Source organism: Lissotriton helveticus, chromosome 8 (genome assembly GCF_964261635.1).
Source record: "Lissotriton helveticus chromosome 8, aLisHel1.1, whole genome shotgun sequence".
NCBI lineage: Eukaryota > Metazoa > Chordata > Amphibia > Caudata > Salamandridae > Lissotriton > Lissotriton helveticus.
This window is the reverse complement of record NC_136069.1, coordinates 10,028,111-10,055,486: the sequence shown is the minus strand read 5'-3', so window position 1 is coordinate 10,055,486 and position 27,376 is coordinate 10,028,111. Positions and strand designations below refer to the sequence as shown.

The window sequence follows — 27,376 nt, the reverse complement described above, 5'->3', positions numbered from 1 at the left end:
ATGAGGGCGGTCTCGGTGCTGTGATTGGCTCGGAAGCCGGACTGTGAGGGGTCGAGGGATCCATTCGTCTCGAGGAAGGCGGCCAGCTGCTTGTTGACGGTCTTCTCGATGACTTTGGCCGGGAACGGGAGGAGCGAGATGGGACGGTAGTTCTTGAGTTCGGTGGGGTCCGCTGTTGGTTTCTTGAGTAGAGCGCTGAGTTCGGCGTGCTTCCAGCTCTCAGGGAAGGTGGCGGTGTTGAAGGATGTGTTGATGATGTCTCGCAGGTGGGGTGCGATGACAGCGTCGGCCTTGTTGAAGACGTGGTGAGGGCAGGGGTCGGTCGGTGATCCGGAGTGGATGGAGTTCATCGTGCGGATGGTGTCTTCGGTGCTGATCGGGGTCCAGGCGTGGAGGGTGGTGGTGGGGGGAGGTTGTTCGGTCATGGTGTGCGTTGGTTGTTCGTTGAAGCTGTTGTGTATGTCCGCGATCTTGTTGTGGAAGTAGGAAGCGAGGGAGTCGCAGAGGTCTTGCGATGGGGTGATGTCGTTGGTTCCTGCGCTGGGGTTGGATAGCTCTTTCACGATGTTGAAGAGTTCCTTGCTGTTGTGCGCGTTGTTGTCCAGCCGGTCTTTGAATGCAGTTTTCTTGGCGGCGCGGATCAGCTGGTGGTGCTTCCGAGTGGCCAGTTTGAGGGTGGTCCTGTTGTCTGGTGTCGGTTCCCTTCTCCAGACTTTCTCGAGGGCTCGGCAGTTCTTCTTGGAGCTCTTGAGTTCGTCGGTGAACCATGGGGCTTTCTTGCTGCCGGGTCTGCTGGGCGGGGTTCTCAGCGGGGCGAGCTCGTCCGCGCAGATGCTGATCCACTTCGTGAGGTTGTCGGCGGCCTGGCTGGGGTTCGCTGAGCTGGCAGGAGGGTGCTGGCTCAGGGAGGTGGCGAGCTGGTCTGCTGTGATCTTGTTCCAGCTTCTGCGGGCGGCCTGTCGCTGGTGGTGGTGAGTCGTCGTTCTCCTGAAGGTGAAGTGGACGCAGCTGTGGTCCGTCCAGTGAAGCTCTGTGGCGTGGCTGAAGGCGACGTCTGTGCTGGATGAGAAGACGGCGTCGAGTGTGTGTCTGGCGAGGTGGGTGGGGGTGGACACCAGCTGCTTGAGTCCCAGATTGGCGAGGTTGTCGAGCAGGGTGCTGGTGTTGCGGTCGTTGTTGTTCTCCAGATGGAAGTTGAGGTCCCCCAGGAGGATGTAGTCAGCGGAGGGGAGGGCATGCGGGCTGATGAAGTCGGCGATGTCCTCGCTGAATTGTGTGCGTGGTCCCGGGGGTCGGTAGATCAGGGTGCCTCTAAGGGTGGTGGTTGGGTTGGTGTGGATCTGGAAATGCAGATGTTCGGCGTTGGTCAGGGTGTTGTCGGTGCTGGTCGTGAGACGGATGGTGTTCCTGTGGATGATGGCGATGCCTCCTCCCATCTGGTTGGTGTTGCGGTCCCTCCGGACGATCTTGTAGCCCTCTGGGATGGCGATGGCGATGTCGGGGGCTGAAGAGGCGTTCATCCAGGTCTCCGTGAGGAAGGCGACGTCAGGGGCTGTGGCGTCTAGGAGGTTCCAGAGTTCGATGGCGTGTCTGTGGACGGAGCGGGTGTTGAGCAGGATGCACTTGAGGTGGGTGCTGCTGGTGTTTGACTTGGCGGGTGCTGGTGCGAGGCAGGTCCGGGTGCAGGTGAACTCGCAGGCGTGGCAGCTGAAAGGTCCGTGGGTGCGTCGTGGGGTGGCTTGGTGGCAATCTGGGAGTCGGCCGGTGTTGAGTGCGGTGAGGGTGGCGGCGGAGTACGTCAGGCGGGTCGGTCGGGGTCTTCGTGGGCCAGGGGTCCTGGCACTGGTCGCGGTCCGGTCGCGGACGGGCGCAGACGGGCTTACCTTTGGCGCGCCTTCGGCGCACAATCGGCGCACCCGCTGCGCGTGGCCGCTGCGCGTTCGCACGGTCGCCATATAAGGCGAAGTGCGCGGGTGGGCGGAGCAGCTGGGAGGCGGGAGCGGGGAGGGAACAGAAGAAAAAAGGGGCGGGGTCTGCGGTGGTGGCGGGAAGCGGGGAGCGGGGAGGGAAGACGGGGGGCGGCGAGGAGGGCGGGAACAGAAGGAGGGCGCTAGCACGGGCAAAGCTATTGCCAAACAAGCACAAATGTAGACAAAAACAATCTAACACGGGCAAAGCGCTAGGGATAAAAATACAAGCACAAGTTTACAGCAAAACAGGGAAAACGGGCTAAACACTGAGAAAAAAATACAAGCACAAGTTTACAGCAAAACAGGGAAAAACGGGCTAAACACTATGAGAGAAAAATACAAGCACAAGTTTACAGCAAAAGAGGGAAAAACGGACGACTGCAGGGTCAGCCGGCCGCGAGGCAGGCAGCGAGGCAGAGAGCGAGGAGAGGGGGCACACGCAGCAGCTGGTGGCCGTGCGGCGCGGGGGTGTCCCACATATGCCATACAATGCCATACCAAAGTTTGCCATATCATGCCATACAATGCCATACCAAAGTTTGCCATATCATGCCATACAATGCCATTCTAAAGTTAGCCATATCATGCCATGCCATACAATGCCATACCAAAGTTTTTCATATTATGCCATGCCATACAATGCCATACCAAAGTTTGCCATATCATGCCATGCCATACAATGCCATACCAAAGTTTGTCATATCATGCCATGCCATACAATGCCATACCAAAGTTTGCCATATCATGCCATACAATGCCATACCAAAGTTTGCCATATCATGCCATACAATGCCATTCTAAAGTTAGCCATATCATGCCATGCAATGCCATACCAAAGTTTGTCATATTATGCCATGCCATACAATGCCATACCAAAGTTTGCCATATCATGCCATGCCATACAATGCCATACCAAAGTTTGTCATATCATGCCATGCCATGCCATACAATGCCATACCAAAGTTTGCCATATCATGCCATACAATGCCATACCAAAGTTTACCATATCATGCCATGCAATGCCATACCAAAGTTTGTCATATTATGCCATGCCATACAATGCCATACCAAAGTTTGCCATATCATGCCATACAATGCCATACCAAAGTTTGCCAATCCATGCCATACAATGCCATTCTAAAGTTAGCCATATCATGCCATGCCATACAATGCCATACCAAAGTTTGTCATATTATGCCATGCCATACAATGCCATACCAAAGTTTGCCATATCATGCCATGCCATACAATGCCATACCAAAGTTTGTCATATCATGCCATGCCATACAATGCCATACCAAAGTTTGCCATATCATGCCATACAATACCATACCAAAGTTTGTCATATCATGCCATGCCATACCAAAGTTTGCCATATCAGGCCATGCAATGCCATACCAAAGTTTGCCATATCATGCCATACAATGCCATACCAAAGTTTGCCATATCATGCCATGACATACAATGCCATACCAAAGTTTGCCATATCATGCCATGCAATGCCATACCAAAGTTTGCCATATCATGCCATACAATGCCATACCAAAGTTTGCCATATCATGCCATTCAATGCCATACCAAAGTTTACCATATCGTGCCATGCCATACTATGCCATACCAAAGTTTGCCATATCATGCCATGACATACAATGCCATACCAAAGTTTACCATATCATGCCATGCAATGCCATACCGAAGTTTACCATATCATGCCATGCAATGCCATACCAAAGTTTGCCATATCATGCCATACAATGCCATACCAAAGTTTGCCATATCAGGCCATGCAATGCCATACCAAAGTTTGCCATATCAGGCCATACAATGCCATACCAAAGTTTGCCATATCATGCCATGACATACAATGCCATACCAAAGTCTGCCATATCATGCCATGCAATGCCATACCAATGTTTGCCATATCATGCCATACAATGCCATACCAAAGTGTGCCATATCATGCCATGACATACAATGCCATACCAAAGTTTGCCATATCATGCCATGCAATGTCATACCAAAGTTTGCCATATCATGCCATACAATGCCATACCAAAGTTTGCCATATCATGCCATGCAATGCCATACCAAAGTTTGCCATATCATGCCATGCAATGCCATACCAAAGTTTGCCATATCATGCCATGCCATACAATGCCATACCAAAGTTTGCCATATCATGCCATACAATGCCATACCAAAGTTTGCCATATCATGCCATGCCATACAATGCCATACCAAAGTTTACCATATCATGCAATGTCATACAATGCCATACCAAAGTTTGCCATATCATGCCATACAATGCCATACCTAAGTTTGCCATATCATGCCATGCAATGCCATACCAAAGTTTGCCATATCATGCCATGCAATGCCATACCAAAGTTTGCCATATCATGCCATGCAATGCCATACCAAAGTTTACCATATCATGCCATGCCATACTATGCCATACCAAAGTTGTCCATATCATGCCATGCAATGTCATACCAAAGTTTGCCATATCATGCCATACAATGCCATACCAAAGTTTGCCATATCATGCCATGCAATGCCATACCAAAGTTTGCCATATCATGCCATGCAATGCCATACCAAAGTTTGCCATATCATGCGATACAATGCCATACCAAAGTTTGCCATATCATGCCATGCAATGCCATACCAAGGTTTGCCATATCATGCCATGCAATGTCATACCAAAGTTTGCCATATCATGCCATACAATGCCATACCAAAGTTTGCCATATCATGCCATACAATGCCATACCAAAGTTTGCCATATCATGCCATGCAATGCCATACCAAAGTTTGCCATATCATGCCATGCAATGCCATAATAAAGTTTGCCATATCATGCCATGCAATGCCATACCAAAGTTTGCCATATCATGCCATGCCATACAATGCCATAACAAAGTTTGCCATATCATGCCATGCAATGCCATACCAAAGTTTACCATATCATGCCATGCCATACTATGCCATACCAAAGTTTGCCATATCATGCCATACAATGCCATACCAAAGTTTGCCATATCATGCCATGCAATGCCATACCAAAGTTTGCCATACCATGCCATACAATGCCATACCAAAGTTTGCCATATCATGCCATGCAATGCCATACCAAAGTTTGCCATATCATGCCATGCAATGCCATACCAAAGTTTGCCATATCATGCCATACAATGCCATACCAAAGTTTGCCATATCATGCCATACAATGCCATACCAAAGTTTGCCATATCATGCCATGCAATGCCATACCAAAGTTTGCCATATCATGCCATACAATGCCATACCAAAGTTTGCCATATCATGCCATGCAATGCCATACCAAAGTTTGCCATATCATGCCATACAATGCCATACCAAAGTTTGCCCTATCATGCCATACAATGCCATACCAAAGTTTGCCATATCATGCCATGCCATACAATGCCATACCAAAGTTTACCATATCATGCCATGCCATACAATGCCATACCAAAGTTTGCCATATCATGCCATACAATGCCATACCAAAGTTTACCATATCATGCCATGCCATACAATGCCATACCAAAGTTTGCCATATCATGCCATGCAATGCCATACCAAAGTTTGCCATATCATGCCATACAATGCCATACCAAAGTTTACCATATCATGCCATGCCATACAATGCCATGCCAAAGTTTGCCATATTATGCAATGCCATACAATGCCATACCAATATGTGCCATATCATGCAATGCCATACAATGCCATACCAAAGTTTGCCATATCATGCCATACAATGCCATACCAAAGTTTGCCATATCATGCCATACAATGCCATACCAAAGGTTGCCATATCATGCCGTACTGTCCCATACTGAAGATATACCCCCGGACATACCGGTCCATACCTATTCTGGGGCAGGTCTGGAGGAGGTCGCCGGAGCAGTCCAGGCATTCGCCGCTGGTGAAGTTCTTGTAGCTGGAACATGGAAACCCCACCAACGGGCAGGCGCTCTCCAAAGAGCTGGTGTAGATGGACACGGCTCTCATGTGGTCGCAGATCAGGTAACTGTAAACTGCAGAGAGATTAAATAAATCTTACAGCGCGTAGTGCCTGTGTGTCAGAATCATGAGCTTTTGCCAGTGGGAACCTACTGGCTGGCCTCCTAATTCAACTGTCTGCCCTGGTCTGTTTCTTCCAGTTGGTGTGTCCTTCAAGCAAATAAAGGTACTTTCTGTGTCTTCTGTACAGCGCTTTTGAGGCCAAAATAAGTAACTGTACCTACAAGGGATTTTGTTAAAAACACTAAGGGGCACATAGGGATGGCGAGCGGACAAATGGGCCCGCCCGCCATAAGGGCAGGGGTCCCGTGGGGGCCATTAGGATGCACCCGAAACACAGTGGCGGGCGCATCCGGCAGTCCTGGCATTGCGGCGGGCGGTGCACTCAGCACAGCCCGTCACAATGCCAGAAAGGTTTGCCGTGCACTTCCATGCACCGTGCGTTGCCTGCCATGTTGTGCATGGAACTGCAGGTACTACCCCCAATGTGCACCCCCCACCCCCCAGAATCCCTGGGGGCCCACTATAGGCCCCCAGGGATTCTGGGCTTTTCCACCCGGTAGGCAATCAGGCGGATTGCCTACTGGCGGAAAACCGGCGGACGGTCTTCCCGTCCCCCGGGATCCCCCCTGCCATGGTAACGCAGCGGGGGAAATTAGAAGCAGGCGGAGGTTTTTGGCAGGTGGATCGCCACTGCCATATGGGCGGTACCGATCCACCCGTTATCCTAATGTGCCCCTAAGTTAGGTTATTGCAATCTATTCCTTATTGGTCAAGCCCCAACTGGTGGCCGACTATTGAGAAATCTAAACATCAATACATCCATTTAGAAATGTTAATAATCTATATTGAACAATTTCTTTCTGTATAACATTGAATAACCTCTTTCATGGTGCTTTGTTATTACACTTTATCTTCGCTCCCAATTTGTTCACATTATAACCGTTTATATTTTGAAAAGTACATACCCGTGTTGCGAAATTGTTCATTGGGTGTAAGGTTTTAAATAACATTTTAAACGTTGTAGAAGCAAGGTTTTGCAAGCCTCACCCGCTCCAGATCCTACCCAGTAAACCTGAGATTTATTGGTACTGTTTGTATTCTCCTTATATAAATAATCTTTGGGAAAACTCTGTGACATTCCTTGATGGGAGACAGCCATTACAACGCGGGCTTTACACCGCGCTACCATTACGACGCAGCCATCACAACGCAAGTCGTTACAACGACCTGCGCTGGATGGCGCTATATACTAAGGAATAGTATGATTTACTTTTCCAACACCTTCCCTACTGTTACGTAGGCTGGAGTTGAAATAGTAAATCATACTAGTCCTAAGTCCAGCGCCTACATGCCAAGTCGTTGTAATGACTTTTGTTGTGATGGAGGCGTTGTAATGGTAGCACGGTGTAAAGCCCGCGTTGTCATGACATACATCCTCCTTGGGGGTTGGTCCAACTCCGTCTCATATGTAGTGATACTAAGGGTGTTGGGTGTCAGTTTTCCTGCTATCTCTTTCTTTTGTATGAAACAGTCGTGGCATTTTTAAATTCTTCTTTTTCCACTGGGTGAAGGCTCCTGTGTAGCTAAAAAAATTCAAGATAACTTTTATATGTTTTTATGCTTTTTATTTATTTATTTGGCATCATTTTCCTCTAATATCATCAGTGCAGATTATTGTTTTTAATGACTCTTAGAAGTTTTTCATTTTGTTAGCCAGCACGTGTTTCACCCCATGTATTGCCTTTGAGGCGGGTGCTTATTCAAAATACGGGCGCTCCCTCGAGAACCCTACGGTAGGCCAGATATGCGCACGGTATGCCACTGTTTTCGCACAGGAGCCTTCACCCGAAGGAAAAAGTAGAAACTAAAAAATACTCAATTGTCTCATACGAAAGAAAGGGATAACAGTAAAATTGACGCTCAACACTCAAAAAAACTATTTTAAACATGCTAGAAAGGTTCATTTTATTTTCGTTGCTCACAACGTGCCTTCTTCATGTTTTTATGATAACCTGTGTAGTTGTTTTAGAGAAACAGGTTCGCACTGTTGTAAAAAGTGCTTTTAGTTAAAAGTGTCTATTCTTCTTAGCACAGTGTGCGAGTGATATTATGAATATTGAAATAGGTTTGTTTCGGTTACCATAGTGCCCATGATCCCGTTGCAGGTATTGTGAGTAACCCAAAAAGCAATGGGGCAGATTTATGTCGGACTTGCACCACGTTTACGCCGCCGTTGCGTGGCGCAACGGCGCGGAAACGTGGCGCATCCCTGCGACCTATTTACAACGTGACGCATCTAGGCAGATGCGTCACGTTGTAAAGCCCTGTGCCACATGAAACCTGCGTCAGGTTTCATGTGGGCGTTCTGTCGCAGGGTGGGCGTACCCCCATAGGAAAGCCCCGTAAAACTGACGCAGTGAAATCTACAACATTTAACCAAGTCAGTTTTACGACGCTGCTGCGTCAAATCCTTACGCCTGCTTGAAGCAGGCGTAAGGAGTGACGCACCATGTTATGTATGGGTGGCCTCTGTACATTGCAGGAGTTGCGTCGCACTTGTGACGCTCCTCCAGCAATGCACCGCCCGTACACCACAAGATGCGTCACGCATCTGCCCTTCCTTGCACCATGGTGCGCCGCATTGTAAATGCGGCGCATCTGTGGTGCCGCAAGGAGGGAATTGCGTGACGCATCAGTTCTGGCGCATTCCTGCTGATTTGCAGAGATGCGCCAGAACTCATAAATCTGCCCCAAAAACTCTACTTCAACAAGGTATTGGGTGGGGTTCTGCGGGGCTACAATAATCTGTCTTCCACATTCAGTGCTGTGCACTCAACTAGGCTCTCCTGTGTCACCTGTGGGTGGGAAAGCAAACCTTGTAGAACTACGCCAGGGTGGCAGTTTACACATCGAATGACTACAAGCTATAGGATGGACACTGGCACTGAGGGAGTGAGGATGTAAAATGGCGTTAGTAAGCAGAGGGAGCAGGTAGCGTTGAGGAGGCTGCACCATGGATAGGGGATTAGACTGACAGGTGTGTCTCAAGGAGCAGGTTCTTGAGGAGCCGTCTGACACCATAACACAAGTGGAGAAGTGGAGAAGTGTGGCTCAATGGTTAGAGCGGCAGACCCTGATGCAGAGGTCTAGCCTGGGACCAGGGTTCAATTCCCCGCCTCTGCGGGTCTTGGGCTCAAAATTCCTCGGACCTGATAATTCTCGCCTCGGTGTCTATTCCAATCATGGAGTCCCACTCTGCAACTCTGGGCAATAGCTTGCTTAATCTCCACAACGGCCCCCACAACGCTAAGGATGCCTGGCCCCCACCTTGGGGGTGCCCAGGAGTGGACACCTCACAGGGAAAGCCAGGATGGGTTCCACAGCGGTATTCGTACAAGCGCCTTGAGACCCTTGCGGGTGAGTAGTGCGCTATACAAGTATCAATTTACAATTTGCATTTTACCGTCCTAAGGGAGACTTGTTCCTGTTTGAGTGCTTATGAGCCGGTGTTCTGTGTCATCCGACCCTCAGAGTAATGGAAAATGGTTCTGTCTGCATGGTGTAGGAATATCTTGCAAAGAGCCAGGTCATCACTTTATTTCCAGATGGTGTTAGCAGTATCTCATCTTTAATGGGAAATAATTCCAGAGTTTTATTGCTTGTACAGAGAAGGAGGCTCTTTTCATTTGGAGAGGTGGACCTCTGCGGTATCAATCTAGAGCAGAGGGTTCTCTCCGATGAATATCTTTACAACTATACTTAGATGGTGGTGCCTTCCATAGACGGCCCCGTAGGGGATGCAGAAGGTCTGGTCTGGAAGTGGAAACCAGTGGAGCACTTGTAGTGCAGGAAAGATCTGGTCACGTAGATGAAGGTGTAAGAGTTATCTTGCTGCCGCATTATGGTTTTTAGCCATTTTCGGAGACGAAAGAGAGCTAACCAGGGAGAACCTATGTGCATAGTCAAGACGAGAAAGATGAAGGCAGTGACAACCCAGGGCTTGTAGGAAATCCTGATCTGGGAGGGTTTATCGTGGAGTTTGTATGCTGCAAAAGGTGCTTCATGTGACATGGTTCACTTTGCGGCCTTCAATCCTTGTTCATTCCCAGATTTCTCTCTTCTGTTGACGTCGCCGGTGGTACACCACGTTTCTGGGCCCAATGGTTGCAGGCTGGTAGATCTTCCATTCCTCCCATGTTAGCATCTCTTTTTTCAACAAGTTGAGTTTAAGATGATTTTCAGCATCCACTTGTTGATGGCCTGGAGGCAGTGGTCTAGTCTTTAAGTGTCTACGGCCACTACGCTTCCCAGATTGTAGGCGATCTTAGCGTTGTGGATGTAGGTGCGGCGTGTGGGGTTGAAGGACTTGATGAGGTCCAGTAGGGAGATGCGGCAGGTGTTGACGAGAAGTTGTGAGATGATAGTGATGCAGTATCCAGCGTTGATGCTGAAAGGAAGAGATGTGAATTGATGCACCGAGGTGAGGCTGGACCTGTCAGATTGGAGGAGGGAGAGATGCAGTATAGGAGGCTTCATTTGATGCCTAGTTAATTTAGTCTTCCCGAAAAGGAATGTTGGATAATTCAGGGTAATTGATGTATGCTGCTAGTTCAAGCAGGGCATGTGACGAAGGCTCTGTTGTACTCCTACAACAATGGGATCATTAAAGTAATCAACTCGTGTATTGATAAAACTGCGTAACGATTTGTCTTTCTCCTGTAAAATTCATTTAACAGTTGGTGTTTCATCGCGCTTTAGTCGGGAATACGCATAACAGTGGGTCTACCTTCTCCACTTCTCTAATAGTTTTTATTAAATTTCTTTTTACTCTTCTTGAGTGCTTTTTATTCAGTGGGCCATTGGTTATTGTGCATTATTACTTTTAACAGTGTAACTATTTTTTTTCTGAAGGAGTGTTAGAACACTTGTATGTGGTCAGATTATCGAACCAGAAGCTCTTTTGTAGCAGGGTCTATTTTTTACCCCAGGCCAATTCTGCCCACACCTGAGGCATGAGACCCTGATAAGCCCCCACCAGCTAGCATAAAAGGAATCTGTTAAATTGACTAAACTGTCCCAGCGGTTCTTTTTCTATGAATAGGCCCCAAAGTGTCTCTCTCATACAATCTTCCCAGCGAGGCCCAGCTCCCCCGGGGGCCCCCACTCCCTCGATCTGCACTTCTTCTCTTACACCCACGTCGATACCGCAAGAATAGCAATACCGCAAGAATAGGAAACTTCCTGAGCTAAAAGAGACATCACGCAATACCTGATGGTTGGGGCCAGTTATTGTGACACTTACAAACTCACACCTGACTAGGATATAGTGGGCATGTCACCCGATCGTTTATATATCTGGAACTCTTACATTTTCGGGGAGGCGGGCAGCCGGGCTGGTCTTTGCCTCCGTTGATGTAGTAGTCAATGTGTCCCACTGGAATCCTGATTCCAAAGTCTGTAAAAGAAAGAAGTGCACATGAGATGTCTACTTCCTCGACAGGAACCACAGGATGTGCTTCTGAAAAGATCTACATTCGCCCATCTCAAAGCCCCAAGAGGCAGAGCGGCTCCCCGAGAAACACCATGGAGCAAGCTGGGTACAGCGGAATAGTGCAAGATGGTGCCCAAGTCCCAGGCACATGCACTCACTCAATAAATGAATAAATCAGGGTTTTTTAAAGCGCGCTACTCACCCATGAGGGTCTCAAGGTGCTGGGTGGGGCAACTCCGGATCAGTCGAAGAGCCAGGTCTTGAGGCTCTTCCCGAAGGTGTGCAGAGTGGGGGCGCGTCTGATGCTGACTGGGAGCCCGTTCCAGGTCTTGAGGCTCTTCCTGAGGGTGTGCAGAGTGGGGGCGCGTCTGATGACTGGGAGCTCGTTCCAGTTCTTGAGGCTCTTCCTGAGGGTGTGCAGAGTGGGGGCGCGTCTGATGACTGGGAGCTCGTTCCAGTTCTTGAGGCTCTTCCTGAAGGTGTGCAGAGTGGGGGCGCGTCTGATGACTGGGAGCTCGTTCCAGTTCTTGAGGCTCTTCCTGAAGGTGTGCAGAGTGGGGGCGCGTCTGATGACTGGGAGCTCGTTCCAGTTCTTGAGGCTCTTCCTGAGGGTGTGCAGAGTGGGGGCGCGTCTGATGACTGGGAGCTCGTTCCAGTTCTTGAGGCTCTTCCTGAAGGTGTGCAGAGTGGGGGCGCGTCTGATGACTGGGAGCTCGTTCCAGTTCTTGAGGCTTTTCCTGAAGGTGTGCAGAGTGGGGGAGCGTCTGATGTTGGGTGGGAGCTCGTTCCAGGTCTTGAGGCCCTTCCTGAAGGTGTGCAGAGTGGGGGAGCATCTGATGTCGCCTCTGGCCTGGTCGCCCCCCTCCTCCTCTCCGCGCCTCCCACAGAGCCCCTGCTTACCTGCTGACAGAGTTCCTTCGCCGATGCCGCCAGCAGCGCCCCAGCCGCCGCTGGGCCGCCCGCTCTGCCAGTCCCGTTCCCGCGCCTCCTGCCTGCGGCCACGCCCCCTCGCCAGACGATTGGGTAACCCCTTCCCGCCTCCCAGCTGACCCGCCCTCCCTGCTCCCCTCTTATGACGCCCCCTCAGCGACCGCGCAGCGGACGCGCGCAGCGGGAGCACCGATTGAGCGCCAAAGGTGCGCCAAAGGTAAGCCCGTCTGCGCCCGTCCGCGCCTGGCCCGCGCCCAGTGCCAGGACCCCTGGCCCCCACCGCCGGAAGCCGATCAGACGGACCTACGACGCCACCGACCTCTACACACTCAACACCGGCCGAACCCCGGGCTGCTACCGAGCCACCCAGAGACGCACCCACGGACCCTTCAGCTGCCACTCCTGCAAGTTCACCTGCAACCGGACCCACGCCACACCAGCACCCACCAAGCCGAACTCCAGCAGCACCCACCTGAAGTGCATCCTACTCAACACCCGCTCCGTCCACAGACACGCCATCGAGCTCTGGAACCTGCTCGACACCACAGACCCAGACGTCGCCTTCCTCACGGAAACCTGGATGAACGCCTCCTCTGCGCCCGACATCGCCATCTCCATCCCGGACGGCTACAAGATCATCCGGAGGGACCGCGTCAACCAGATAGGAGGAGGCATCGCCATCATCCACAGGAACTCCATCCGCATCACGACCAACACCGACGACACCATCGCACCCGCCGAACACCTGCACTTCCAGATCCACGTCAACCCAAGACCACCCTCAGAGGCACCCTAATCTACAGACCCCCGGGACCACGCACACAATTCAGCGAGGACATCGCCGACTTCGTCAGCCCGCACGCCCTCCCCTCCGCCGACTACATCCTCCTCGGGGACCTCAAATTCCACTTGGAGAACAACAACGACCGCAACACCACCACCCTGCTGGACAACCTCGCCAACCTCGGATTCAAGCAACTGGTGACCACCCCCACCCACTACGCCGGACACCCACTCGACCCGGTCTTCTCATCCAGCAAGGACATCGCCTTCAGCCACGCCACCGGACTCCACTGGACGGACCACAGCTGCGTCCACTTCAGCTTCAGAAGGACCACGATCCACCACCACCAGCAACAGGCTCCCCGCAGAAGCTGGAACAAGATCACTGCAGACCAGCTCGCTACTTCCCTGAGCAAGAACCCTCCCACCAGCACGACAAACCCCAGCCAAGCAGCCACCAACCTCACGAAATGGATCAGCGACTGCGCAGACGACCACGCCCCGCTGAAGACCCCGCCGAGCAGACCCGGCAGCAAGAAAGCCCCATGATTTAACGACGAACTCAAGAGCTCCAAGAAGAACTGCAGAGCACTCGAGAAAACCTGGCGCAGAGACCCAATACCGGAAAACATGACTGCCCTCAAGCTCGCCACCCGAAAACACCACCAGCTGATCCACGCCACCAAGAAAACCGCATTCAAGGAACGACTGGACAACAACGCACACAACAGCAAGGAACTCTTCAACATCGTGAAAGAGCTCTCCAACCCCAACGCCGGAAACAACGACATCACCCCTTCGCAAGACCTCTGCAACTCCCTCGCCGCCTACTTCCACAACAAGATCGCGGACATACACAACAGCTTCAGCACTCAACCGACGCACGCCACGTCCAAACCACCGCCCTCCACCACCACCCTCCGCGCCTGGACCCCGATCAGCACCGAAGACACCATCCGCACGATGAACTCCATCCACTCCGGATCTCCGACAGACCCCTGCCCTCACCACGTCTTCAACAAGGCCGACGCTGTCATCGCACCCCACCTGCGGGACATCATCAACACCTCCTTCGACATCGCCACCTTCCCGGAGAGCTGGAAGCACGCCGAACTCAGCGCTCTACTGAAGAAACCTTCAGCAGACCCTACCGACCTCAAGAACTACCGCCCCATCTCGCTGCTCCCGTTTCTGGCCAAAGTCATCGAGAAGACCGTCAACAAGCAACTGGCCGCCTTCCTCGAGACGAACGGCTCCCTCGACCTCTCGCAGTCTGGCTTCCGGGCCAACCACAGCACCGAGACGGCCCTGATCGCAGCTACCGATGACATCCGAGCCCTGCTCGACAACGGAGAAACAGCGGCCCTCATCCATCCTCCTGGACCTCTCCGCGGCCTTCGACACTGTCTGCCACCGTACCCTAGTACAGCGCCTCAGCAACGTCGGAATCCAGGAGAAGGCACTGGAGTGGATCACCTCCTTCCTCGCCGGAAGGACACAGAGTCCGCCTCCCCCCGTTCAGATCGGAGGCCACCGAAGTCATCTGCGGCGTTCCTCAAGGCTCCTCGCTCAGCCCAACACTCTTCAACGTCTACATGAGCCCCCTCGCAGCCATCGCACGCCAGCACAACCTGAACATCATCTCCTACGCCGACGACACCCAGCTGATCCTCTCCCTCACCAACGACCCCACCACCGCCAGAGCCAACCTGCACGAAGGGATGACAGACGTAGCCAAATGGATGTCGAACAGCCGACTGAAACTGAACTCGGACAAGACGGAAGTCCTCATCCTGGGATCCTCACCCTCCGCCTGGGACGACTCCTGGTGGCCCCCCGCCCTGGGCAGCGCACCCAAACCAACTGACCACGCACGCAACCTGGGCTTCATCCTGGACTTCTCCCTCTCCATGACCAGACAAGTCAACGCCGTCTCCTCGCCGTGCTTCAACATCCTGCGCATGCTACGCAAGATCTTCCGATGGATCCCCACCGAGACCAGGAAGACGGTCACCCAGGCCCTCGTCACCAGCCGTCTGGACTACGGCAACTCCCTCTATGCCGGAACCACCGCCAAACTCCAGAAAAGACTCCAGCGGATCCAGAACACCTCAGCACGACTCATCCTGGACATCCCCCGCCGCAGCCACATCTCCGGACACCTGAGAGACCTGCACTGGCTCCCGGTCAACAAGAGAATCACCTTCCGGCTCCTCACCCACGCACACAAGGCCCTACGCAACCAAGGACCAGGATACCTCAACAGCCGCCTCAACTTCTACGCTCCCAAACGCCAGCTTCGATCGACCAGCCACGCCCTCGCCGCCGTCCCCCGCATCCGAAGAGCCACCACAGGAGGAAGGTCCTTCTCCTACCTGGCCGCCAAGACTTGGAACTCCCTTCCGACCCACCTCCGCCTGACCCAGGACCACCTCGCCTTCAGGAAGCAGCTCAAGACCTGGCTGTTCGAGCAGTAGCGGACCCCCTCCCCCCAGCGCCTTGAGACCCTCCGGGTGAGTAGTGCGCTATATAAATGCTCTGATTGATTGATTGATTGATTGATGTCGACTGGGAGCTAGTTCCAGGTCTTGAGGCTCTTCCTGAAGGTGTGCAGAGTGGGGGAGCATCTGATGTTGGTTGTGAGCTCGTTCCAGGTCTTGAGGTTCTTCCTGAAGGTGTGCAGAGTGGGGGAGCGTCTGATGTTGGGTGGGAGCTCGTTCCAGGTCTTGAGGCTCTTCCTGAAGGGGTGCAGAGTGAAGGAGCGTCTGATGATGACTGGGAGCTCGTTCCAGGTCTTGAGGTTCTTCCTGAAGGTGTGCAGAGTGGGGGAGCGTCTGAGGTTCACGGGGAGCTCGTTCCAGGTCTTGAGGTTCTTCCTGAAGGTGTGCAGAGTGGGGGAGCGTCTGATGTTGGGTGGGAGCTCGTTCCAGGTCTTGAGGCTCTTCCTGAAGGTGTGCAGAGTGGGGAGCGTCTGATATTGACTGGGAGCTCGTTCCAGGTCTTGAGGCTCTTCCTGAAGGGGTGCAGAGTGGGGGAGCATCTGATGTCGACTGGGAGCTCGTTCCAGGTCTTGAGGTTCTTTTTGAAGGGGAGCAGAGTGGGGGCGCGTCTGATGGTGACTGGGAGCTCGTTCCAGGTCTTGAGGCTCTTCCTGAAGGTGGGCAGAGTGGGGGAGCGTCTGGTGTTGACTGGGAGCTCGTTCCAGGTCTTGAGGCTCTTCCTGAAGGTGTGCAGAGTGGGGGCGCGTATGATGGTGACTGGGAGCTCGTTCCAGGTCTTGAGGCTCTTCCTGAAGGTGCGGAGTGGGGGAGCGCCTGATGTCGACCAGGAGCTCGTTCCAGGTCTTGAGGCTCTTCCTGAAGGGGTGCAGAGTGGGGGAGCGGCTGATGGTGACTGGGAGCTCGTTCCAGGTCTTGAGGCTCTTCCTGAAGGGGTGCGGAGTGGGGGAGCGTCTGATGTTGACTGGGAGCCCGTTCCAGGTCTTGAAGCTCTTCCTGAAGGTGTGCAGAGTGGGGGAGCGTCTGATGTTGACTGGGAGCTCGTTCCAGGTCTTGAGGCTCTTCCTGAAGGTGTGCAGGGTGGGGGAGCGTCTGATGTTGACTGGGAGCTCGTTCCAGGTCTTGAGGCTCTTCCTGAAGGTGTGGAGGGTCGGGGAGCGTCTGAGGTTGACTGGGAGCTCGTTCCAGGTCTTGAGGCTCTTCCTGAGGTGTGCAGGGTGGGGGAGCATCTGATGTTGACTGGGAGCTCGTTCCAGGTCTTGAGGCTCTTCCTGAAGGGTGCAGAGTGGGGGAGCGTCTGATGTTCACAGGGAGCTCGTTCCAGGTCTTGAGGTTCTTCCTGAAGGTGTGCAGAGTGGCGGCGCGTATGATGGTGACTGGGAGCTCGTTCCAGGTCTTGAGGCTCTTCTTGAAGGTGTGCAGAGTGGGGAGCGTCTGATGTTGACTGGGAGCTCGTTCCAGGTCTTGAGGCTCTTCCTGAGGGGTGCAGAGTGCGGGAGCGTCTGATGTCGACTGGGAGCTCGTTCCAGGTCTTGAGGCTCTTCCTGAAGGTGTGCAGAGTGGGGGAGCGCCTGATGTCGACCAGGAGTTCGTTCCAGGTCTTGAGGCTCTTCCTGAAGGTGTGCAGAGTGGGGGGGCGGCTGATGGTGACTGGGAGCTTGTTCCAGGTCTTGAGGCTCTTCCTGAAGGTGCGCAGAGTGGGGGGGCGGCTGATGGTGACTGGGAGCTCGTTCCAGGTCTTGAGGCTCTTCCTGAAGGTGTGCAGAGTGGGGGAGCGTCTGATGTTGACTGGGAGCTTGTTCCAGGTCTTGAGGCTCTTCCTGAAGGTGTGCAGAGTGGGGGGGCGGCTGATGGTGACTGGGAGCTCGTTCCAGGTCTTGAGGCTCTTCCTGAAGGTGTGCAGAGTGGGGGAGCGTCTGATGTTGACTGGGAGCCCGTTCCAGGTCTTGAAGCTCTTCCTGAAGGTGTGCAGAGTGGGGGAGCGTCTGATCCGGACTGGGAGCTCGTTCCAGGTCTTGAGGCTCCTCCTGAACGTGTGCAGAGTGGGGGAGCGTCTGATGTTGACTGGGAGCTCTTTCCAGGTCTTGAGGCTCTTCGTGAAGGTGTGCAGAGTGGGGGAGCGGCTGATGTTGACTGGGAGCTCGTTCCAGGTCTTGAGGCTCTTCCTGAAGGGGTGCAGAGTGAAGGAGCGTCTGATGATGACTGGGAGCTCGTTCCAGGTCTTGAGGCTCTTCCTGAAGGGGTGCAGAGTGGGGGAGCGTCTGATGTTGGGTGGGAGCTCGTTCCAGGTCTTGAGGCTCTTCCTGAAGGTGTGCAGAGTGGGGGAGCGTCTGATGTTGACTGGGAGCTTGTTCCAGGTCTTGAGGCTCTTCCTGAAGGTGTGCAGAGTGGGGGCACGTATGATGGTGACTGGGAGCTCGTTCCAGGTCTTGAGGCTCTTCTTGAAGGTGTGCAGAGTGGGGGAGCTTCTGAGGTTGACTGGGAGCTCGTTCCAGGTCTTGAGGCTCTTCCTGAAGGGGTGCAGAGTGAAGGAGCGTCTGATGAGGACTGGGAGCTCGTTCCAGGTCTTGAGGCTCTTCCTGAAGGTGTGCAGAGTGGGGGAGCGTCTGATGTTGACTGGGAGCTCGTTCCAGGTCTTGAGGCTCTTCCTGAGGGTGTGCAGAGTGGGGGAGCGTCTGATGTTGACTGGGAGCTCGTTCCAGGTCTTGAGGCTCTTCCTGAAGGTGTGCAGAGTGGGGGAGCGTCTGATGTTGGGTGGGAGCTCGTTCCAGGTCTTGAGGCTCTTCCTGAAGGGGTGCAGAGTGGGGGAGCGTCTGATGTTGACTGGGAGCTCGTTCCAGGTCTTGAGGCTCTTCCTGAGGGTGTGCAGAGTGGGGGAGCGTCTGATGTTGACTGGGAGCTTGTTCCAGGTCTTGAGGCTCTTCCTGAAGGTGTGCAGAGTGGGGGAGCGTCTGATGTTGGGTGGGAGCTCGTTCCAGGTCTTGAGGCTCTTCCTGAAGGTGTGCAGAGTGGGGGAGCGTCTGATGTTGACTGGGAGCTCGTTCCAGGTCTTGAGGCTCTTCCTGAAGGTGTGCAGAGTGGGGGAGCGTCTGATGTTGGGTGGGAGCTCGTTCCAGGTCTTGAGGCTCTTCCTGAAGGTGTGCAGAGTGGGGGAGCGTCTGATGTTGACTGGGAGCTCGTTCCAGGTCTTGAGGCTCTTCCTGAAGGGGTGCAGAGTGGGGGAGCATCTGATGTCGACTGGGAGCTCGTTCCAGGTCTTGAGGTTCTTTTTGAAGGGGAGCAGAGTGGGGGCACGTCTGATGGTGACTGGGAGCTCGTTCCAGGTCTTGAGGCTCTTCCTGAAGGTGGGCAGAGTGGGGGAGCGTCTGGTGTTGACTGGGAGCTCGTTCCAGGTCTTGAGGCTCTTCCTGAAGGTGTGCAGAGTGGGGGCGCGTATGATGGTGACTGGGAGCTCGTTCCAGGTCTTGAGGCTCTTCCTGAAGGGTGCAGAGTGGGGGAGCGTCTGATGTTCACAGGGAGCTCGTTCCAGGTCTTGAGGTTCTTCCTGAAGGTGTGCAGAGTGGGGGCACGTATGATGGTGACTGGGAGCTCGTTCCAGGTCTTGAGGCTCTTCTTGAAGGTGTGCAGAGTGGGGGAGCATCTGATGTTGACTGGGAGCTCGTTCCAGGTCTTGAGGCTCTTCCTGAAGGGGTGCAGAGTGAAGGAGCGTCTGATGTTGACTGGGAGCTCGTTCCAGGTCTTGAGGCTCTTCCTGAAGGTGCGCAGTGTAGGGGATTGTCTGATGTTGACTGGGAGCTCGTTCCAGGTCTTGAGGCTCTTCCTGAAGGTGTGCAGTGTAGGGGAGTGTCTGATGTTGACTGGGAGCTCGTTCCAGGTCTTGAGGCTCTTCCTGAAGGTGTGCAGCGTGGTGGAGCGTCTGATGTTGACTGGGAGCCCGTTCCAGGTCTTGAGGCTCTTCCTGATGGGGTGCAGAGTAGGGAAGCGTTTGATGTTCCCTGGGAGCTCGTTCCAGGTCTTGAGGCTCTTCCTGATGGGGTGCAGAGTAGGGAAGCGTTTGATGTTCCCTGTGAGCTCGTTCCAGGTCTTGAGGCTCTTCCTGAAGGTGTGCAGAGTGGGGGAGCGTCTGATGTTAACTGGGAGCTCGTTCCAGGTCTTTGCTGCAACGTAGGTGAATGCTTTTCCACCTGCTCTGGTTCTGTGGATGCGTGGGTCTCTGCCAGGCCGAGGTCGGCGGAGCGGATTTTCCTTTAGGGTACGTGAAAGGAGACTCTTTCGTTGAGGTATATGGGTCCGATGTTGTGGAGGGATTTGTAGGCGTTGGTGAGTAGCTCGAAGATTTCTCTCTTCTTGATGGGGAGCCAGTGGAGATCTCATAGGTGCCGGGTCATGTGCTCATGTCGTGGGGTTCCAAAGACGAGTCTGGCTGCAGTGTTCTGGATGGTTTTGAGCTTGTGTAGCAGTGTTCTGCTGATTTGGCGTAGAGGGCGTTGCCATAGTCCAGTCTGCTGGTTATGAGTGTGTGGGTGACAGTCTTTCTGCATTCAGGGGGGGATCCACTTGAAGGTCTTGCGGAGGATGCAGAGGAAGTTGAATTAGGTGGAGGGGGTGGCGTTGATTTGGAGGGTCATGGTGGTGGAGGCGTCTAGAATGATGCAGAGGTTTCGAATGTGGTCTGATGGAGTGGGTGAGTTTCTGAGGGCGGAGGGCCACCAGGTGTTTTCCCAGGCAGTGTAGGAGGGTCCAAGGATGAGGACCTCTGACTTCTCCGAGCTGAGCTTAAGGGAGCAGTTGTTCATCCAGGCTGTGACGTCCTTCATTCCTTCCTGGAAGCTGAGTCTGTTGTCTTCGGAGTTCTTCATAAGGGAGAGGATGAGCTGGGTGTCATCAGCGTAGGATACTATGCTCAGCCCATGCTGTCTAGCCATGGTGGCGAGGGGGGCCATGTAGATGTTGAAGAGCGTGAGGCTGAGTGAGGATACTTGGGGTACTCCGCAGTTGACCTTTGTGGGTTCGAAGAGGAATGGTGGGAGTCTGATGCTTTGGGTTCTGCCGGTGAGAAAGGAGCGGATTTATTCAAGGGTGGTTCCCCGTATGCTAGCGTTGGGGAGTCTGGCGAAGAGAGTGAGGTGAGAGACAGTGTTGAAGGCTGCGGAGAGGTCTAGTAGTTCACACCATCAACAATGATTCAGCACTCCACATGTATAAAAATGTATATATTTCACAAGTCCAGACAAAGTAAAGAGAAGCACATCAGTTCAGCAGGTTCCAGGTTCTTTTAGTTCTTCATTGAAAAAATTATTCATAAAAACAACTGTAGCCAACGTGTTTCGACCTCAAAGGTCTTCTTCAGGGTAATAGCAGCAGTATTAATTTATTTTGGTTCATCTGATTTCTTTTTTGTAGTTCCACTCGGTCCCTCCCTCTAACTAGGAGTGCCAGTTGGGCCTCTTATTTACTCCAACAACAAGGACACATCACTTGTTGAATGGCTTCTTAATGCACAAGTTGAAAGTCAAGTCTATCAGTGTGAACAAGTATATTTGTTCTGTGTATGAACCACTCCCGCCTCGTAGCCAGAATAGTTAAAAAGGAAATTACATTTTAAATGAAATTTGTTAAGGTGAGTAAAGTTTGGAGGTGAGTGAAGCCCTGGTTCTTCTCCTTGGGGCCCTTCTGATACCTAACGGTATTTAGGCAGAAGGAGGGACCCCTTCCGTCGTTTATATTGACAGAATTGGGGAATCCCTGATTATGTGTCATGATGTCAAGATGTCCACAATGTCGGGAAACAACCTTTACAACGCAACTTTTACAACGCAACATCCATTACAACGCATGCAATTACAACGCAACCATTAAAACGCATGACAGTACAACGCACACCACTACAACGCATGTCATTACAACGCAATCTTTACTACGCATACCATTACAATGCATAACATTACCATCCAACACTTACACTACTGTTGCACCCCCTGGAGTTAGAATAGTAATTTTTACCCCTACACTATCCAATACTTACCAAACATGCAATGTAATGTTATGCGTTGTAAAGGTATTATGCGTTGTGATGGAATGCGTTGTAAATGTCGTTTTTAAAATTTTGTTGTAATGGCATGCGTTGTAATGGAATGCGTTGTAATGGATGTTGCGTTGTAAAGGTATGCGTTGTAAAAGTGTGCGTTGAAACGTCATACATCCAGAATGTCAGAAATCAAGGGACATGCCTTGCATCACAAGCCCTGCTCTGTCTCCAGCTCCTCTTCACTGGAGTGGGGTCAGGGGTTTCAGAACAGCTGTTCTTTGGTTAGTGTGAAGCTTCTGTGCACCCCTGAATGGTTTCACAGCAGCAGAGAGGCTCTGAACCCCATTAAAATGATCCCCAATGGATCACTGTTGTCACAATAATACCTCAGTGTTAAATCATGAAGCGCCCATTGCCTAGGTACAGTACAAAGAGGTGCAAATGAATGAATGAATGCATCACATTACTGTCAGCGTCGGTGTGGATGGCTTCCACAAACAGGGCGTCCCCAGGATCCAGGCGCTCCTCGGTACTCGCCTTGGTGAACTTGTACGCCGCCGGGTCCAGCCCTGGAACAGAAGACACAGGAGAGGAGATGGCTGCGGCAATAACAGACTCATTGCACATCTGTCTAAAATGTAAATGTGAATGTAAATGTGTTGGACTTGTAAAGCGCACAGCTGCCCGTAAGCGTCCCGGCGCTTGCTTAGGGAACCCGTCCTGGTATTCCCCTGTGAGAAACCCCGGCAGGGTGTCCACAAGGTGAAAGCCAGGCATCCCGCCGCGAGGGGCCGTAGTGGAGATTAAGCAAGCTATTGCCCAGAGTCGCAGAGTGTGAACCCGTGAATCGAGTAGGCACCAGAGCGAGAATTGTCGAGTCCGTGGAATTTTGAGCCCGAGACCCGCCGAGGCGGGGAATCGAACCCTGGTCCACGGTCGATCTCAGCTTCCGGGTCTGCCGCCTCTAACCACTGAGCCACGCTTCTCCACAGGCTATGGTAGGTACACGTGACACAAAGAGAAGGTGTGCTCAAATGAATCAAGACTAGGCCACCTCAGTAGTGTATATGGGTTTATGAAAAAGAGAGCATCTCCTGGCCCCAAGGACCTCTCCCCATTCTCTGACAACTTCCACATGTGGCAGTGATTTTCATACTTCTACCTTGACTTTAAGACTTGTGAGGTAACTTCTGCTTGGAGTCATTCTCTACACCATGTTGGACGTCAATATCGCAATGGATGCAGGGAAAGACAGGTATGTCATGCGGGCGGGACAAGATGGAGGACTCACATCAGGTGCCAGACAATGGCTGGGGAGGCGGGACTGACAGACATATGGGAACATACACACCCCACAGAAGTAGACACACCTTCTTCTCGCAGCTCAACAGACGTCCGCACACATTGATAACTTTTCTAAAACTCCCAGGTATCTCGAGCCACACTCGCTGTGGATATTGGGGCTGCTGCTCTTTTTGATCACTCCCCCATTACCCTGTGATTAAACCCTAGTAGGCGTGAAACACCCCACCTCCCCATTGCCTACTAAATACAAAACTACTCAACGACGACAAAATATGAGCGGACACACTGAGGGCCCTAACTGATTTCTTGGAATTCAATGATACACCAGAGATTGATATTTCTACACTGTGGGAAACACTAAAAGTGGTCATTGGAGGGCATTTCATTGGGATCACCACGGGCTACAACAGGGAACAACGAGATAAACGCAGTTGGCTGGCAACACAGATCAAGGAATTGGAAACTGCTCACGCCCGTTTGGGCTCAGTGGCGGTCTGCCACTAATTGACATTCACTTGGAAGCACCTGCAAGTGATAGAATTAGGGTTGGGCGTAGTTCGCAGAGTTTTGCTATGCGGAATTCCGCGATGTTACACAAAAACTCAGCGAAGTTCCGCGAGTGGCAGAGTGCAGTGCGACCTGCAGTTTGTGGTGGTATTCCTGCCGCTCGGGTAGAAATTCTACCAGAGCGGCAACTCGCGCTCGTGAACTTACCCTTCGCGAACTCACCGTTCCTGATCGCGACCGGGGAAAAAACTCTGCTGCACATCGTGAAGCGGAGTTTTCTGCACTCTGTGAGCTCTGTGGAGTATGGAGTGCAGAAAACTCAGAAAACTTTGTGAATGGAGCGAAGTTCACCACCCAGGCCTAGATAGAATTGGGAAGAGCGTAAAATGCCCTGTTAGGAACACACCAGAAATATTGTGCCGGGGGTAACAAAGCAGAGCGCATGTTGGAACACCGCCTCTGGGGTGCTGGGGCAGATGGCCACATGTGCCAGACTGATGAAGACATCGCGAACGCATTTGGAATCTTTTATAGGACCCTCTACTCCGCTGAACCCCCAGAGACCCTAACGTGACGACATATCTGACTCAAGTGTTCCCTCTCGACGCTAATGTAGCCACGTTCATGGACCTCGAAGTGGACATGACATCACAGGAGGTACTCACTGCCATACATAAGCTACAGCCCAATAAGGCACCGGATGGCTATAACGTGAAATTTTATAAAGCCTTCGAGTCCCAGCTTGCCCTGATACTGTTACGGCTATTAAACTCGCTCGATAAGACGGCATGCTGCCGGACTTGATGCGTCTGGCCACCATCACGGTGATCCCTAAACAGAGAAAAGATCTCAAAGGTTGTGCTTTATACTGTCCGATCTCCCTTTTGAACGCAGTTGCAAATATGTCTACAAGTGTATTGGCACACAGGTTAGTCCCCTATGTACAGGGACTGGTCGATCTCGACCAGGCTAGGTTCATTCCAGAAAGGGGATGCAGTGACAACACGAAGAGGCTTTTTCCACCTCGGGACAAGGTACAACGCTCACGTGTACCGGCCCTTTTACTAATGATTGATGCTGAGAAGGCGTTTGATCGGGTACACTGGCCCTATTTTCACCGAGTACTGGAACATGTTGGACGTGGGCCACTATTTCTCAGCTTGGTACAGTCTTGTTACGCAGCAACCCTAAGCCAACATCTGCGTGAACGGAGAGAGATCGTCAACTTTTCTTCTAGAGCGAGGGACCAGACAGGGCTGCCCCCTGTCCCCCTTACTTTTTGCACTCTATATGGAGCCCTTTTCCGATGGGAGGGAGGGAACATAAAAATATGCTATATGCCCATGATGTCCTTTTGACTCTCACTGACCCGTCTAACTCCCTAACAGCAGTCTCGACGGAAATCTTTGATTCTTGACCTGACTCAACCAGAACCAGAGAGCTCTCGGCTTCTAACCCAATCCCCTTTCCAGTGGGCAGAGGATGGGATCTCATACCTAGGAATACAGATGTACCCCACACTTCCTAACACCGCTGTGCACAATTATGGGGACCTATTAGCAAACACAACAACAGACCTCGCTAAGTGGAAATCCCATTGGATCTCCTGTCTAGGACACATAGCCACTGTCAAAATGACACTACTCTCTAGACTCCTTTACGTCATGCAAACTCTACCCCTTCAGCCTCCGCCATGGATTCTGGATAGATTACAATCACTCATCTGGGAGAGTAAACGAGCGTGGATGGCTAGAGCACGTGCTTTTCTTCCAATTACAGCAGGGGGACTGGGAATCTCAAATCTGCGCTAGTATTATCAGGTGGCCTAGCTGCGCTACATGGTGGTGTGGTCATGCGGTCTCAATGAAAAACATAGCTGCTTTATAGATCAGGCTATTGCGGCCACACACATCTGGAAAATACCCTGGCTGGAGAGAGATGTGAGCGCCCCTTTCCAGATAAAGAATGATAGGATATTTGATACCAGGCGCGAACATCCACCCTTAACACCACTAGTAAAGAAATGCTACTGAAGATCGCACATTACTGGCTTCTCACCCCAGCTAGGATTGCCACATGGGATCCTGTGGGCAGGGGGCAATGTTGGCGACATTGCGGACAGCAAGGCACACTCACGCATCTTCTATGGCATTGCCCTAAATTGGAATCTTTTTGGACGGGGGTTCTGAATACGGTAAACGCTATGGGGTCCATTCGGATGGCGTACCAGTGGCGGACAGCAGTCCACGATCGCAACCCAGGAAACTGCCGGTCCCATTAGCATGGTGGTGACGACCACGGCGGTGAGATTTACCAGTGGCGGACAGCCGTCCACGATTGCAACCCAGGAAACTGCCGGTCCCATTAGCATGGTGGTGACGACCACGGCGGTGAGATTTACCAGTGGCGGACAGCCGTCCACGATCGCAACCCAGGAAACTGCCGGTCCCATTAGCATGGTGGTGACTACCACGGCGGTGAGATTTTCCGCTCACCACTTTTCTGCCGGTAGCATTCCGCACGCCTGTCTAGCGGGCGGGACTGGACCGCCACAATGGTGCCGGTGCTGTGGAAAAGTACATTTTGCCGTGTTCTGTGTCCCTACGTGTCATCCATCATATGTTATGTGTGCATGATTAAATATGCATATGCATTCCCTATGTTCGATTAATGACGCAATTACAGTTGTGTCCATCTCTAGTATGTCAGTTTCCAGTTCTCGTGAATACTACGAATATCAGGCCTATGTAAAGTTACGTTGCCACGTTTCTCAGTGTGCACGTTATTCCATTGTAAAGTCCCCGTTTCTAGGCCTCAGAAGGGCCTGGACACTAGATTCAGCTCCTGTCCCCTGTCTCCTGAAGCCTCGCTGAGGAGCGATACAGCCCCCACCTGTATCCTCAACCCTTCACTTACTTCCTGCCTCGCAGTGCCCGGCTCAGCCTGGCTCTGCCTCTGAGTCTGCCCAGAGTATGTTATGATTCCAGTTATCAGTTCAGTCCTCCTTCTCTGCATTCCTAAAGCTACTGAATCGCATCAATAGTTTCCGTCATTGTCTAGCCTTTACGTCTCCATGTAAGAGAAATACTGCATTTAATGGTCATTTAATATTCTTCATCACGCACTACATATAGAATAATGCATGCTCCAGTCTTAGAGTCCGTTAGCCTCTCCCCTCCTGACTCTTAGTTCATATCAACATGTTCCCTAAACATCAGATACTAGATACTGCTTAGGTACATGTCGCCCTGACTCTCCAGACTTCAGTCTCTGCTCCTAGCACAGAGTTCGAAGCCCCCAGCTTCTCCTAGTAATACGTCATTGCCAGTTTGCGCGCACCATCAGGTTAGAGGTCCCGGCTCCTCAGGTAGCCCCCTCCATGGTTTCCGCCCCATTCATGACATATTCTGCTACGTTTGCATCACATGTCTATGTATACGCCTCTGTTACACCCACTTTCACCCTTATCTTTCGCGACTGCTATTGACCACACCCACTGCTCCGCCTATCGTATGTATTGTAATGCAACTGTTTTAGTATATATGATCGTGTATTGTTATTAAATGTGAGCGCGCTCATCCCAGATCCAGCTCCAGCAGCTGCTGGGCCCTGCCATCCTATTCCTATGCAGGTTGTCCTGTTCCTGCCCTTATGCTGTATTAAACCTGCAAAACTCCTACTACCTCGAATCTTGACTCTTATTTATTGAGCTATCGGTTATTCATTTATTCATCCAAAAATAGAGGTATTATTTATTTATTTACCACATAATGGCGCCCGAATAGGGACTTGCCCTTTCCCCCCGCGCCGG

At 52.1% G+C, this 27,376-nt stretch overlaps 1 protein-coding gene across 1 annotated transcript in view; it reads right to left on the bottom strand.

The window, feature by feature from the left end:
* Nucleotides 1-27,376, bottom strand: part of PLA1A (phospholipase A1 member A) — a 172,175-nt gene that overhangs the window by 52,462 nt on the left and 92,337 nt on the right. The window contains exons 6-8 of the mRNA XM_078656363.1: nt 22,221-22,322; nt 11,392-11,478; nt 5,867-6,034 (exon numbers count right to left, since the gene is read on the bottom strand). Coding sequence (XP_078512489.1) covers nt 5,867-6,034; nt 11,392-11,478; nt 22,221-22,322 — 357 coding nt within the window. The remainder of the gene's footprint in view (nt 1-5,866; nt 6,035-11,391; nt 11,479-22,220; nt 22,323-27,376) is intronic.